Source organism: Lynx rufus, unplaced genomic scaffold (genome assembly GCF_022079265.1).
Source record: "Lynx rufus isolate CCGP_SWC_20201006 ecotype Redwood Valley unplaced genomic scaffold, mLynRuf1.p SCAF_24, whole genome shotgun sequence".
Lineage (NCBI taxonomy): Eukaryota > Metazoa > Chordata > Mammalia > Carnivora > Felidae > Lynx > Lynx rufus.
The window spans coordinates 21,592,657-21,608,605 of record NW_025814839.1 but is presented as its reverse complement, the minus strand read 5'-3'; the positions used below and the strand labels follow the sequence as shown (position 1 = coordinate 21,608,605).

Sequence of the window (15,949 nt, the reverse complement as noted above, 5' to 3'; positions counted from 1 at the left end):
CACCTGCCATGCCTGCAGTCGCCATAAACTTTGTGCCAACCTTGCCTGGGCCGTTCACAGGGCACCCTGTGACCACTGAGGGGTGCCAGGGCTGAGTTTCCTAAGGCTATATATGGAAGGCTATATATGGGGATTGAGCACATGTACGCCCACCCCCTGACTTCCCAAGATGTGAAAATCTTTCTTGATAAATCCATTATTTGCAAAGGGTGTCAAAACATACCATACCATCCTTCCCCCTGGCCATGTCTTCAGGCGTCTCCATGTGTCTCCCCATCTCTTCTTCCTCCCTCACCCTTTACCATCTCTTCCTTCTCTTGGGGGGTGGGTGTGGGGGGTGAAGAGCAATCCTGTTTCTTCAGGTTAAGCCAAACATCTGGGTCCCGGAGGGCAGTTGTGGTTCAGCACCACGGACAGGGACCGAAGCCCCCCCCCCCCTCCCCACCCCCCCCCCCCCCCCCGCCAGTCCTTTTGGCTGAACTTTGAACTTTGGCTACTGATGGGCAGTTGTTGAACCATGTTACCCACCCAACCTTTTGCATCTGGAAGCCTCATTGCATCTGTGTCTAGAGGTTTGGCCCTGCTTGGTAATAATTTGAATTCCTTTCATTCCCCAAGTTAGTGGTCAATCAGTTCTCTGGGGCATTGGGTGGGATGCATCTAGGAACTGCTGCTTTGTGATTTTCCTTTTTCCTTTCCCCTTTCACTTTCCCTTTCCTTTCCTTTTTTTTTAAATTTTTTTTTAGATCCACTTAATGTTTTAGAACAGTTTTGATGCAATGGCTTTCCAGGTCAATAGATCCCCTTTAAAGACACTCCGCATGTTCTGACCCTGACTCTTCCTGGCTCCTGTCTTTCTTTCCTTCAGGCGGGAAGGGTCCCTTGATGCCATTTTGGACAGTAGGAATTTACCTGCTCAGTTCAATGAGAATATTGATACCCATGCAGAACTTTCCAAGGTTCAGTTCTGTTGTAGCCCAGTATATCCAACAGGAAAGAAGAACACTTGAACGTGAGATTAATCTGGAGATCTTTTGCCTATCCTCCCACACCTTGATTGGAAATAAGAATCCATTTAATTCCTTCGTGATTAGGATGTACAAAGTCCGCCCCCCTTGAAAGTGACTAGAGCAGCCTCACCTCTCCACTGTACAAACGACCATCACAGGGGGTCAGGAGCCACCGTCTCCCTGCAGGCTCCCCATGAGCTCTGGATCCCACTATGACCAGCGCAATGATGTTAGAAGTGACTGATGCTTTGGAACTTTTGCGAATAGCTGGGCACGTGTGTCATTGGTTTTCTCCTCTTTCTAAACTGAGTGAGCTCTGGCGCTCAGTGGACAGTTGTATGCTAGTTTCTTGAGTTTGCCTGGGCCACCTTTGGATATCTGTGTCTTCTAAAACTAACTTAATATGCCTTAATCATTTGTATGCAATCAAGTCACCTGCCCTCATCCAACCGCCTTCCTGGGGGCCTTTGGCTCTCCTTAAATGAGAGCCTTATACTGAACACAAAACCCTATGTACGCACAGTCTCTCCCTCTGTCTACACACACACACACACACACACACACCCTTTGCACGTCAGCATTTTGATGGCTGGTCTTTTGATCGAGTCTGTGTGTTTTTCCCCTCCAGTGGGTCCCCTTCTTCATGGTCTTTTGCCTAATGAAACAGAGGCCTTTGGCTTGTGAAATCCCATGGTGAGACCTCAGAAATCAGTGTTGTGGGGAATTCCTTGGTGCCACCAGACAAATTCTGGTGAACTCAAAGGCTTGCGTTGTTTCGATGTTGGGGGTTTTGAATGACACTGACCCGACAGCCTCAGGTTGTCCAGGATTCAGGAAAAGGACAATGAGATGGGGAGTTTTTCCAGGGGGACAAGCCAAGTCATCTGTTGTGAGACAAGTGTGTTTCCCTTTGTGTGTCCTGGGAAGTGAGGCCAACTCTAGGCATTGCTAAGGAGCGAGAATAGAAACAGGCACAGGTCTGAGGTCCCAGAGTTTAGGGGCTGCGCAAGGGATTGGGGGGAAGCCCTTGACGTGCTTTCCCCACAGGAGAGCTCAGCTGCTCCCACCCGGTGCTGTGAACTGCCTCGTCCATTTATGTTTGTACATGTCTTTGTCACACCCCCAGATTGCCCCAGGAGCTAGGCATAATCACAAAGCTGAAAACCCACAGGGACATGGCCAGATCGCCTCCTAAACTAAACACTTTCTCACAGGTGACTCGGGCCTGCACAAAAGACAGTGTCCCTCCCAAGGAGAATGCTGGCAGGCCTGCCTCTCCCTCATCAGTTTCTGTTTCTTCCCCCTCAATCCTTGTGTTTCCCCCTGCCCCATAATCCTGTCCCTTAACACAGGAAGCTAGGTTCCTGTCCCTAGAATTTCAGGGTGAGCCTGAGGGGAGAAGTAGAGGCAGGAGAAGATCTCTGTCCAATGGGGGATACCCTCCCCCCTTAAATCACACCGTGGCAAAGTCACCACCGTAATGGAGAAACCTACAGCCTCAATTGTGCCTTTCTTCCACCACCATGTATTAAACATGGAAGCAAAACTCCCATGGCACCATGGTTCCGTGGGGTGGGAGGGACAGCACTGACCTGGAGGGAGCCACCTGGAACAGGTAGGACCCACTCTGCATGTAGAAGGCAGTCCACCTTGGGTTACACCCACCTAGGAAGCCATGGTTCCAGGCTCTGCTGTGCTATGAGTCAACCCCGCTGGGATTCTGGGCAAGCCGAGGTTCTGGAAATGTAGGGCCACATAGAAAGCCAGTCAGTATGCGAGTGTGACAGGTGTTCGCCACCCTCTGTCCTTTGGTTCCCACCATCCCACCCGTCTAGAATTTGCTTTCTTTTGTTTGGATTGATTCCTGTGGGGAGGGGTGCAGAAATCTGGGTTCTGCAGACTCAGCCTCAGGTTCCTGGAGCGCTAACCCTTAAAATCAATCGGCTTCTCCCCGAATCTTCTTTTTTTTTTTTTAAATTTTTTTTCAACGTTTATTTATTTTTGGGACAGCGAGAGACAGAGCATGAACGGGGGAGGGGCAGAGAGAGAGGGAGACACAGAATCGGAAACAGGCTCCAGGCTCTGAGCCATCAGCCCAGAGCCTGACGCGGGGCTCGAACTCACGGACCGCGAGATCGTGACCTGGCTGAAGTCGGACGCTTAACCGACTGCGCCACCCAGGCGCCCCTCCCCGAATCTTCTTAAATAGTCACTGTCCAACCTGGTGCCGGACCATCTCCCTCTATGAATCCGACTGGCCCCTTTTTTTTGACAATCTCCAGTGGTGTCACGCCTACAAAAAAAAAAAAAAAATGCTGTTGTCTAAAGAACAATTTGAGCTTTTTACTGGTCTCATTTCACATAGCCTTATAGATCCTGTAAATAGGGGGCTCAAAAATAATATATTGTGTTATGGAAGATAATTTTGTACTGTGCTGTTTCCTAAATCATACTAATATCCTAGAAACGATGTACTTCCCCGATGGATCTGATCCTCAAAACACTTTGTAAGATGGAGGGAGTGGAAATATATATAAATCCGCTATATATTTTCCTAGCCTTTCTTCTGGGTCCCTTCCTGAGATATTTGAGTCATGGTAGGAAAGAAACTCCAGTCCTGTGTATAGGTAAGTTAAACCTGCCTGCTGGTGTTCTTGCAATTGCCTTATGAATTCACAAGCTCTAGGGGTTCTGAACAGAAGGTGGACGACAGGTACTTTATCCAATCCCAAAAAGAGTCTCTAATCGCGTGACTGAGAATTCATCTAGAAAAACTTATATTTTTAACGTTAAAACAAATGGGGGCTTCCTGGACCTCACAGAGTATTGGATATCTACAAGTGCTTTTATATTTTGTAACTGTAAAGAGGTTTCATACGCACAGAAGAGCAGTTGGGAATCTGGCCAGCTGCCATTAAACACGATGACCTTTGCATGTACAAAGATGTTGCATTCAGACTATGAAAATAGCAAATAAAGCTTCGATGCAAGTTGCACTGGAGAACTCCGTGTGTCAGTGTCGATGCAAGTTGCACTGGAGAACTCCGTGTGTCAGTGTGCGGATGAATGGACTCTCCCATGCATGCACCAGCTGAGTCGGTCTGTTGTCTGTGCTGAGCTGGGGGCCACCGGCAGGAAGGGGGGGAGCTGAGGTCCTGGGAAAGGGGACCCGTGGAGACAAAGCAGGATTTCCATTCAACGTGGGGTTGAATCCTCATTCTGCCTCCTCCCGGCTGTGGGAGTGCTGATAGCGGCATTAGCGGGCAAGAGTTTAAGCCAGTGGTCCTCAACTGGGTGGATAGTGGCCCCCAGATGACACCTGGCAAAGACAGGGGACATTCTTGGTTATTACAAAGAGGGACGGGAGGTGCTTCTAGCATCTAATGGGTAGAGGCCAGGGGTGCAGATCAATATCTCACAGGGCACAGGACGGCTCCCCCCACCACCAAGAATTAACTGGCCTCCGATGGCAATAGTCCCGATGCTGAGAAACTTTAGGCGGAGGAAACGTGGCATGTGAAAGTGTTGGGCCACACAGTAGGTCCTTTTAGGATCCAGAGATCCTAAAGGATCGGATGGGAGGAAGTCACACCAGATCCCCCTTAGACCTTCCCCCCTAGATCCCTAGCAGGTGGTGACTGCATCCCAAGTTAAGGGGGCAAAACCAGCTCTGGGTCCCATGATGGCCAGCAGGAAGTAGTCCCTTGGTTTGAACTGCCCAGAAGGATCCTCCACGGACAGAAGCAGGAAAGCCCCAGTCTGAGTGTTTTGCTTCATGATCTCTCCGTGGCTGTCCATTTGCAGATGTGGCTCTGACCTCCAGCAGCGCCCCCGAGGTCACCTGCTTCCAGAGGCCAGCTGCAGCTGCCACCCAGCATTCCATCACCATCTCCAGAGACGCGGGGTCACTGGGCTCTAGGCTAACTTGAGGATTTTAGCCAAAAATAACAAAACCAACCCCTGTTTCCTGACAATTCACTCCTTGGCCCTCTCCTCATTTTAGTCTCCCAACCATCATTAATCATACTTTAAAAATGTATGGGCCTAGGGTTTTGGTTTGGATTTGTTTTTGGCTTCTGTTTTTCTCTTTGGGTTTTGTTTTTTGTTTCATTTTTTTGTTTGTTTGGGGGGGCTTTTTTGGGGGTCATAAATAAGGTAACAATCATGACTGCTTTTATTTCTATTGAGGCTAAGATCTGGGCCCTGGGTCAAGCCAGCCTCTCCACCTCTCTGCTGTGTGCTTCTGGGTAAGTGACTTCACCTCTCTGAACTTAGTTTATGAATCATCTATAAAATGGGGATCATAATTCCTTCCCTAAAGAGGGCTGGGTGGGGGGTGCACCTGGGGGGCTCAGTTGGTTAAGCATCTGACTCTTGATTTCGGCTCAGGTCATGATCCCAGGGCTGTGGGATCAAGCCCCATATCGGGCTCTGTGTCAAGCAGGGAACCTGCTTAAGATTCTCTCTCTCCCTCTGCCCCTCTCCTCTACCCCTCTCTCAAGGAAGGAAGGAAGGAAGGAAGGAAAGAAGGAAGGAAGGAAGGACAGAAGGAAGGAAGGAAAGAAGGAAGGAAGGGAGGGAGGAGGGAAGGAAGGACAGAAGGAAGGAAGGAAAGAAGGAAGGAAGGAAGGAAGGAAGAAAGCAGGCAGGCTGGGTGAAGATTAGACATAATGTTCATGAAGTTGGCACATAGCCTTGCACATAGTAGATCTTCAATAAATGGTAGCTGTTAGCCATATATGCCTCTATATGAAGAAAATAAATTTTTGTTGGGTCTGTTACAGCATCCCGTGGACACCCAATTTGGGGTTATGTTTAGGATGACCTGACTTAAAATTTAGGCCATAATGGCACATGGGAAAATTGATTCCGGGGCCCCTCGCTTTAAGAACTGGTATCATTCCAAAAATGTCACTTAGCAGATTAGGAAGGTGGTGGCTCCAGGAAGCCAAAGAAAGGGAGTTGGGGGGCACTGGAGAGCTTTACACCCCGATGCCCGCCCGTCGGTGCTGTCAGGCTTCCAACAAAGCTGATGAGGTCCGTCTGCCCCCAGGAAGCCATCAGGGGCCATGGCGGAGGACACAAGCACTGGGGCCTCCCTGGGCCCACTATTGGAGTGAAATGGCCCGAACGGAATCGGGTGGACGGGGCGCTGCCTCAGCAGGCTGGGATGTGCTGGGTTGTCGAAAAGCGCCCATAAATAGGACGCTCCGAGCAAAGGCAGACTGAGTCTGCAGACGGTGCTGGCCCCTCTGTTCTTCCTGAGGCTACAGCAGCAGGTTCATTCTGGGAAGGGCAGGGGAGGGGAGGCGAGAGCTGCCCCGGCAGGCCCAGACCTTTGGGGATCTCCCTGGGGCATGCGCGGCCGGCCCCTGCACAAACCGGGGATTCACTTAAAGGCTGGAGCCAAGAGGGAGGAGCCGGTCCAGCCACCAAGCCCAACTGATATCAGAGGGAGGTGGCCAGGGAAGAGGCCCCGGGCATGTGCTTAGGCTTCCTCCTAAGCGCAGCTGAGGAAGGGGGGTGAACAAATTGGGGGCTGCCAAGGACCCTGAGGGTCCTCCCTGAGCTGGGCGAGGCCCCGTGACCTGCTGAGGCCAGGCATAGACAGGACAAGCATCCTGTAGGATATGCATCCCTGGGCCTGTGTCCAGAGCATATGGGCTCCGCAGCTGCACCCGCCAGCAGTGGGGGCGCTGGGGCCATGGTGGGGGGCAGTCAGGCACGGGGTGTAGATGTGTGTGCCTTGTGGACCACTGCGGACGTCTGAGATGGGCATGGTGTGTGTGTGTGACAGGTAGGGGGGGCCGTCGTGTACAGTGGGTGTCATGTGACTGTGTACAAGGACCACGGGAGCTTATGTGTGTGCAAGTTGCGTGCATGTGTGTGTGCTGGTAAACTGGAGAACAGTCCCCTGTGTGTGTCGCGGGACAATCATGAGAATCCTCCCACGTGACTACTGTGGGGCCTGTGTTTTGTGTCACGGTCCCCACAGGGATGCAGGGAACGGTCTGTCTGTGTCTGTGTCTTTAAGTGGCTGGTACACAGTAAGTGCTCCATAAGTGCATATGGAATAAATCACCAAACGTCTGGAAACCGGGCCAGAGCAGGTGTCCCGGGATCTGGTCCTGCATCGTGCATTCTCTGGATATCTGTCTGTCTGCCTGTCTCCCCCCAGTCTGTAGTCTGCCGTTCATCCGGGTTACCCAGCCCCAGGCCAGGCACTGAGCAGGTGCTCCTGGAATCTTGGGTGAACAGAGTAACGAATGAACAGAAGACCGTAGCCCAGAGCGTGGAGGTGGGAGAGATCCCTGTAGAGAAACCCCGCGGAAGCCCACCCTCTGGCCAGGGTCCGGAGGTGGTGTGCCTACACAGAGCTTGAAGAACCCTGTTTTGGGAAGTAGTTGGGGAGGGGGGAGGGGGACGCGCTTTGGGGCCAGGCCCAGTCCTGTGACCCACGATAGGTGCTCAGTGAATGTTTGTCGAATGACTGAATGACCCAGTGCAGTGAGTCACGACCACGTCCCCCAAAGCAGCAAAAGGTTCTGTAGCTCATCTTCGACCTCAATTTCATCCGTACCTTGTTTGTCCCGGTGCACCCCCGTGACTCATTTTCCTCTGCTTGGAGCCAGACGCGTTCCTGGCGAGATGGCCGAACAGCATGGTGCACCCGAGCAAGCTGCAGCGGGCAAGAGCCACGGCGGCCTTGGGGGCAGCTACAAGGTACGGGGCGGGAAGGGGTCCCAGCGGCTCCGGGCCTGGGGCTGCTCTTCGGCCTCAGGGTCAGTTTCCCCAGCAGGCAGCCGGCCTCCAGAAAGAGAAACCCCTGCCAGCCATCGGGGGCCAGAAAGACACCTCACTCCCTTCACGCCTTTACTGCACCCTCTCTCCTGTGTCCCCATCTGGAGAACGGAACTGGACACACGCAGCCTGTCTCAGTGGGGCACAGAGGCCCCAGGGGTTTCAGGAGACGTGGCTCGGACTCTCCTGCCTGACCTCAGTCCAGTTCTCTGGCCCCCCTGGGCCTCAACAGCCCCATCTGGAAAATGGAACAATGCTCGCTGTCTCGGCCCCCCGAGCCGGCGCTAGAGCTAAATGTAAAGGCCATTGCCCTGGCCAGCTAAGGAGAATTCCGACGGCTGGAATTTGTTGGCTCTCCCCTCTCTGAGCCTCCCTGGGGGCTTTAACCTGAGATGGGGTTGGAGGATAGGTTGACTAAAGGGATAACTGTGGGTGGGGGCAGTTCTGAGGATGTGCTGGTGGCTTTCATTTTTTTTTTTAATGTTCATTCATTTTTGAGAGAGACAGAGCATGAACGGGGGAGGGTCAGAGAGAGAGGAAGACACAGAGTCCGAAGCAGGCTTCCAGGCTCCGAGCTATCAGCACAGAGCCCGATGCGGGACTCGAACTCACAAACCGTGAGATCATGACCCGAGCCGAAGCCGGACGCTTAACCCACTGAGCCACCCAGGTGCCCTGTGCTGGTGGCTTTAAAGAGAGTGGAAGAGAAGAAAAGAGGCCTTCCTCGTCTTGGGATTGGGGGGACCACAGGGTTGGTCTAGGAACTTCTAAAGGCCTTTGCAAAGACGCAGAGGCAGTGCCCGCCTGGAAGGCAGATGCCACCACAGGCCCTTCCTGGCTCCGTGGGACTCGTCCATAGCAGCGTGCAGGAGAAAAGGGCCAGCCGACTTACCGAATCCTGGTTCCTCTGCCTAACTTGCTGTGCAGCCCAGGACAAGTACCCTTTCTGAGCCTTCTATAAAATGACCAGAACAGATGTAACTCAGGGGCCTTCTGCAAAGACAACTTGTGCTTCTAGGTGGATAAGAGAGGCAAAACCTTCCTCTTCCTTTGCAGTCTTTCCCTCTCTGGGCGTGGGACAGGTGAAGGTCAACTCAGACGTTGCGAGCTGCTGTTTCCTTCGTTGGCACAGGGAAATTCCACGTTAAGGGAAATACAGATTTCTGGCCTCTCTTGAAAAGTTTAAAACGGGGCCCACATTCCCTCCTAACCATAAGCGGCTTCATTTCCTTCCCCTGGGTCATTTCACCCTGTTAGTTTGGGGTCAGATAGTAGCTGCAATCCTGGTTTGAGATTCCTGGAGACATTTCCGCGTGTGGCCACGAGGGGGCAGTGCAAGCCTGCAGTCGATGCTGGATCCCAGCGCGTCCAAGGCAGAGCAGATGGAACGGAGGGATGGTCCTCCTGGCCCTGCCCCAAGGAGGACCCTGCAGAGGGAGGGGATAAAGGGGTGGCCCTGGGAGCTCCACGCCCCTGGGATGCTCAGGATGCTGCCCTTTCAGGTGATCGTATACGAAATGGAGAACTTCCAGGGCAAGCGGTGCGAGCTCTCGGCTGAGTGCCCCAACCTGACGGAGAGCCTGCTGGAGAAGGTGGGCTCCATCCAAGTGGAGTCTGGGCCGTGAGTACCTGGGCCCCCAGCCCCCTCCTCACAGCCCCGAGCCTTCCGGGGGTCAGGAGGTCCGGGTTCCAGGTCTAGGTCTGCTGTGGGGTCTTAGGCGACTCCCTTCCCATCTCTGGCCTCAGTTTTCCCATCTGTCAAATGGGGATAACACTGGCACGTGCTTCAGAGAGTGTGTCTGTGAAAATGAATGGAAACGTGCACATAAATAACAATATAATAATAACAATAATAATGAGGAAGAGGTGGAGAAAGGAGAGGAATTATCTTTGGATTACCTACTAGGTGCCAGGCATTGTGCTAAGAAGGTTCCTGAGCACCCACACAAAGGCTGCACGTAAAACAGATTCTTTACACTATTTCCCAGGATGGTTTTCTGGCTCAGAGTCTCAGCGGCCAGTATGTTCCGGGAGCTCCTTTCATACCTGGACCAGGGATCAGTGGTAGGGCTGGAGGGAGGGCTCAAGGTCGAAGGTCAGCAGCTTTGGGGGCCCTTCCCTCAGGAGACGCGGGTCCAGGCCGGTTTCCTCCTACAGGTGGCTGGCGTTCGAACGCAGGGCCTTCCGTGGCGAGCAGTTTGTCCTGGAGAAGGGGGATTACCCTCGCTGGGACGCCTGGTCCAACAGCCACCACAGCGACAGCCTCCTGTCCCTCCGGCCCCTGCACATCGTGAGTACAGCTCCTGCCCATCTGGGGGAGCTCCTAGAAGCAGAACCGGCTGGGAGCTGGGTCAGGCAGGCTCACTGCGCAAGCTTAGCTGGGGGCCGGGCTGGTACGGACCCGGCTGGGGAAGGGGCGTCTTCATTTCTGACCTAAAAGGTTGTGCGGGCTGAGAAGCAGCTGGCTATGGTCCAGTGGCCACTGAGCTGGGGACCGGGACACCAGGATTCACATCTTGACTTCGCCAGCACAGACACTTCCCTCTGTAACCCTGTTAAAATCAGGAGCCACATGGTCCAGTCCCAGACCAGCATTGTCCTTAAAGCAACGCATCCCGGAAAGTAACTTCAGAAAGTAATTGCAAAGCAGCTCGGGTTCTCCACCTGCCTTCCTCAGACACCTGGAAGGGACTCGATCCACAGCGACACTCTTAAATGTTGCTCTGCCCCACCCCCACCTGCTCCACCCACCCTCCGTGGCTGCTCCAGCCCTTTCTTCTTGTCACAGTCACTGATGCTACAGTGGGAAGAAAGCTAAGAAGACCACAGTCAGAACCTGGTTTAGTCAAGAGGGAATCCTCCTGCCTTACTGATTTTTATCTCCTTCCGGCCTTTCTGTGCCTCGGTTTCCTTAGCTGCTAAATGATGGAGTTTTAATAGGAGCCCCAAGGCCCACTCTCGGCTTCATGGCTCCCTGGCTCTAAGATTCCCAAGGAGGCTGGCTCTGGAGGAACCTCCCTAGCCTCCCGTCCCTCCTGCAGGCGTCTCCTGAATCCCCTCCCTCGGGCAGGGGGCGCTCGGGGGTAGGCGTTATTCTGTGGTGACTGGATTCTTTCCCACGTCTCAGAAGCCCTGTTCTGAGCGTGGGAGGGGCCGCCGGCTCACCACGTGATCTCGCCCCCAGGATGGCCCGGATCACAAGCTGCACCTGTTTGAGAACCCAGCTTTCAGCGGCCGCAAGATGGAGATAGTGGATGACGACGTGCCCAGCCTCTGGGCGCATGGCTTCCAGGACCGCGTGGCGAGCATCCGGGCCATCAACGGGACGTAAGGGACCCAACCCCCCACTCCTGCCCCTGCCCCGCCCTCTGGCTCTAAATAGAATCTCTGTTCACTGTGTTTCCTACACAGCGGACGCTCCCTGCCTCTCCAGGCATGGCGGGGGGTGGGGGAGGGGCCCATGATGGGAATGGCTAATTGTTCACCCTCCATAACCATTAGATTTCCAGGAAGCATTGACTTGTCGGAAGTTTTATCTTTATTTTTCAATCAAGTGAAATCTGTTGCTCTTACCTGTCCCTATCTAGGTCTTCACTCCTTTGCCAAACCTCCCCAGGCATCTTGAACTGATCCTCAGGGGCATTTTTGTTTGTTTCCTTTCACAGTCCTTGCCCTTCTTACCCGGGTGAGAAGTGACATAGTGGTTCTCTAGATATGACCTGAATAGTATACAGGAGAGTGCGTAGTACATCACCTCCCTCCTTCTAGGCTTAATATCTCTGTTAATGCAATCTTAGGATCATTTTCCCTTTGTCAGTGACTACATCTCACTCTGTGGGCTTGAGATCTGGGGTTGAGCCTTAAAAGGTGCCACTCCTCCCTGATAGTAATTTATTCAACAACTTTGTACTGAGCATTTCTATGTGTATAATATGGGGGCAACAAGAATTACACAGCCTCTGCCCTCATGAATTTTAGTCTGCTGGGGAGACAGACAAGGAGACAGGTATTCACAATTTATTGTGACCAGGATTGCGATGGGAGACTCACAGGGGCTCTCTGATTCAGCTTGGGGACGTCAGCAAGGGCTTTCCTGGAGGAGGAGACATACAAATCGAGACGTAAAGATGAATGAAAGGGGAGAGGGATATGGATGAGGCAAGGAAGAGTGTTCCAGGCGTAAGGAAAAGCATGTGTAAGGGTTCAGAGACACTGTTTCAAGGAAAGTAGTATGAGAGAGGTTGGAGTATGGGGTGTAGAGAAGACATGTTGAGATGTTTGGTGAATGACCTGTGAGCAGGGTAGGGAGTTTGAATTCATCCGGAAGGCACTGGGGAGCCGGGGAGGAATTTAGGCAGGCAGAGAGCGTGGTCAGATGCCGGCTTTAAAAGCCTCGGTCTGGCTGGAGGCAGGAGGCTGACTGTCCTTACCGCAACCTTGGTACCCGGCAGGTGGGTTGGCTACGAGTTCCCCGGCTACCGTGGGCGCCAGTATGTGTTCGAGCGGGGTGAGTACCGCCACTGGAACGAGTGGGACGCCAACCAGCCGCAGCTGCAGTCTGTGCGCCGCATCCGGGACCAGAAGTGGCACAAGCGGGGCTGCTTCCTCAGCAGCTGAAGGGCACCCAGGCCCCAGTGGCCCAGGCCCGCCCTGGGGGGCAGCAGAGGCAAGAAGAGGAGGCTCCAGGGCCAGGGTGATGGTCTGCCTGTCCCCCCTTCCCCGGAATCTACTCAATAAAGCCTGGGGCCGGTCCCCCACCTGCCATGTTCCTCTGCGTCACTTCTTGAGGGGGCTGGGGCTTTAGGGTTCTGAGAGTCCCCAAGGTCGGCTGTGAGCTGGGCTCACCCCCAGGCTCTAGTCCTTTTAGACAGAGTCACATGCACAACTTGCACTGATCTTGTGTCTGTTTTCCTGTCTCTGTTTCCATCTGTCAGTCAGTCCGTCTGTCTATCCATCCGTCCATCCATCCATCCATCCTATTCATCCATCCTTCCTTCGGTCTACCCCTCTTTCTATCCATCTTTCAATCCATTCATCCATCAGTTCTTTCCATCCATTCTCCCATTGATCCATCATCTTACCTCTCTCCCATCCATCCATCCATCCACTCATCATCCATCTACTTACCCATTTATTTATCTGTCCATCTGTAGATCCATCCATCCATTTATCCATTTATCCATCCATCCATCCATCCATTTATCCATCCATCCATCCATCCATCCACTCACCCACCCAACCAGCCAGCCAGCCAACCATCTGTCTACCCATCCATCCATCCATCCATCCATCCATCCATCCATTTATCCATCCATCCATCCATCCATCCACCCATGTAACTATCCATCCATTCATCCATCCATCCATCCACCCATCTAACTATCCATCCATCCATCCATCTATCCATCCATCCATCTATCCATCCATCCATCCATTTATCCATCCATCTGTCCATCCATCCATCCATCCATCCATCCATCCATCCATCTGTCCATCCATCCATCCATCCATCCATCCATCCATCTGTCCATCCATCCATCCATCCATCCATTCATTTATCCATCCATCTGTCCATCCATCCATCCATCCATCCATCCATCCATCCATTCATTTATCCATCCATCTGTCCATCCATCCATCCATCCATCCATCCATCCATCCATCCATTTATCCATCCATCCATCCATCCACCCATCTAACTATCCATCCATCCATCCATCCATCCATCCATCCATTCATTTATCCATCCATCCATCCATCCATCCACCCATCTAACCATCCATCCATCCATCCATCCATCCATCTATCCATCCATCCATCCATTCATCCATCCATGCATCCTATTCATCCATCCTTCCTCCAATCTACCCCTCTTTCTATCCGTCTTTCCATCCATTCACCCATCAGTTCTTTCCGTCCATTCTCCCATTGATCTATCCATCCTACCTCTCTCCCATCCATCCATCCATCCATCCTTGCATCCACCCTTCCTTTACCCCATCCATCCATTTATCCATCATGTCCCCCTTCATCTCTCTGCCATGTCTGTTTTCATTAATTTATTCAGCAAATGCCAGCCCTGTCCAAGGCCTGAGGACACAGCAGGGAACAAAACAAAGTCCCTCCCTCATGGGGTTCACTTTCGAGGAGAGAGACAGTGGGCCTCTTATTTATTTACATAAATAAACAAGTAGATTTCAAATATAATGTTAGGAGTTAGCAAATGCTATAGACAAGGAAGTGCAATATTATGATAGGAGGTAATGAGTGGGGTCCGAGAACTCTGCTCTGAGGAGGTGACACTGGAGTTGAGACTTGAATGAGCCATGAGAACATTCTAGGCAGAGAAATAATGGGTGTGAAGGTCCCAAGCAGGAGTGTGGCTGGGTGATGGAGACATGGCAAAGACATGGCCAGTAGGTCTGGAAAGGAGTAAGCAGTAGAGAGGGGGAGTGGTCAGAGAGGGTATGGGGCCAGGTCAGTTAGGGCTGCACAGACCCTTCTCTGAGGGAGGTGGGAGCCATGGAGAGTCTGAGCGAGGCAAGACACGATTTAACAGGATCACTCTGGCTGTGGCACAGAGTGTAGACCATGGGGCCAAGGGGGGGACCCAGGGACACCAGCCGGGACGCCCCTGGCTGAGCTCTGGTGGTGTGGCCTCCCTGACTCTGTCTTTTCCCTGCATCGGCAGCCCTGTGAACCTCCCAGAGGTCTCCTGAGAACCCATCCCACCTCCTACCTGTCACTGCTTGGAGCCTCAGTGCCTTCATCTGGCCAGAGGGGGGTGCTGTGGCAGTGCCGGGCATCCATGGGCGTCTCTGGCCCCAGTGAGAAGAGAAGGGAGTGTCCCCTCTGCCAGTCAGGTGACAGCTGGCTTCCTGCAGCCCCGGGGACCCGCCCTGGACCTTCCCACCTCCATGAACTAGCCCTGCATGTCTCCCCGATTTTGTTCCCCTGTTGTGGCCAGAGCCCCTCCCAGCCACTTGCGGCCTGCCCATGGCTGATGCAGCTGGTATGTGGGAGGACTGAGGGGGCCTCGGGGAAGGCGCTGAAAAGAATACAGCAATTGTCAGTTACTTCTGCTTGCGTGTTTAAAAAATATATATGCACAGCCGAGAAATCACCTTGAATCATTTTTTACTTTGGTGTGCAGGGGAGAGCTGGGTGGGGCGCCAGGCTCCGGGTGGAGGGTGAGGGGCACCCAGCAACCAGGCAGACAAAAGGCGGGGTTGACTCCCGCTACGTGAGGATGGCAGCACCCCCCTTGTCCCCCATATGCCCCCCAAGACCCGCCCCCTCATCCCTCTCACGGACAGAGGCCTTGTTTTGCTTTATAAATGAGTCCTCGCTGAATGCCAGACGTCATCTGAATCACTGAGCCCTAAGAATGACCTTGACAGGCCAGCCCAGTTCTTCACCCCATTTCACAGATGAGGCAACCGAGGCTTAGAGAAGCAGCGTCACCTTCCTGGGGTCGCACATACCAGAAGTGTCAGAGCTGAGGTCTGTTCTCTGTGTGCTGACTCTGGGACATCCTCCCCTGAGCCCCATACACTGCGACCTGTCCGTCAGGAGCAGGGACACAGAGCAGAGGAAAAAAAACCACCAGCGGCAACAACCATAATAAAAGCCACCACCCTCTTGTCTCCAACACCACGGGCTGAGCACATCGCCAAGGGCTTTACGGTATCATCTCTAACCTACTGATAGGAGACACCCATTCCCCGGGGGCAGAGAGAGAAACTGAGGCTGAAGCAAATTGCCCCGGGTGCCAGAACTTCAGAGTGGTGGAAATAGGACTCAAGTTCACGTCTGCCTCCAACGCTGTCGGCTGTCCGTGCTGTGGCTGGCCAAACTGAAGCCCTTCCTGCTGCTGTAGCTGCTGGCTGGGGAGGTGGCTGCCATTTATTGAGCACCTACTGTGTTCTAGGCATTGGGCCAGTCTGTGACTGGTCTCGGCTAACACCAAGAAGGCCTGTAACCAGCTCCGGGTGAAGGGGTCAGAGGAGGGCTCGCAAGAAGGCTCAGTGCTGGCTCAGTGGGTCCCTCCTTCCCTCAGCCTGGGCTCGACCCCAGGGTCTGTAGCAGGGGCTGACTCTAGAGGTGGGGTGCCGCCAGACCCCAATCCAAGGGGGAAC

General features: G+C 53.2%; 1 protein-coding gene across 1 annotated transcript; it reads left to right on the top strand.

The window, feature by feature from the left end:
• Positions 1-7,658: 7,658 nt before the first annotated feature.
• CRYBB3 (crystallin beta B3) lies at positions 7,659-12,428 on the top strand. The gene is made up of 5 exons (XM_047088539.1): positions 7,659-7,733; positions 9,314-9,432; positions 9,969-10,101; positions 10,996-11,138; positions 12,263-12,428. Exons 1-5 carry the CDS (start codon positions 7,659-7,661, stop codon positions 12,426-12,428), a joined length of 636 nt encoding a protein of 211 aa, XP_046944495.1.
• The last annotated feature ends 3,521 nt before the right edge of the window (positions 12,429-15,949 follow it).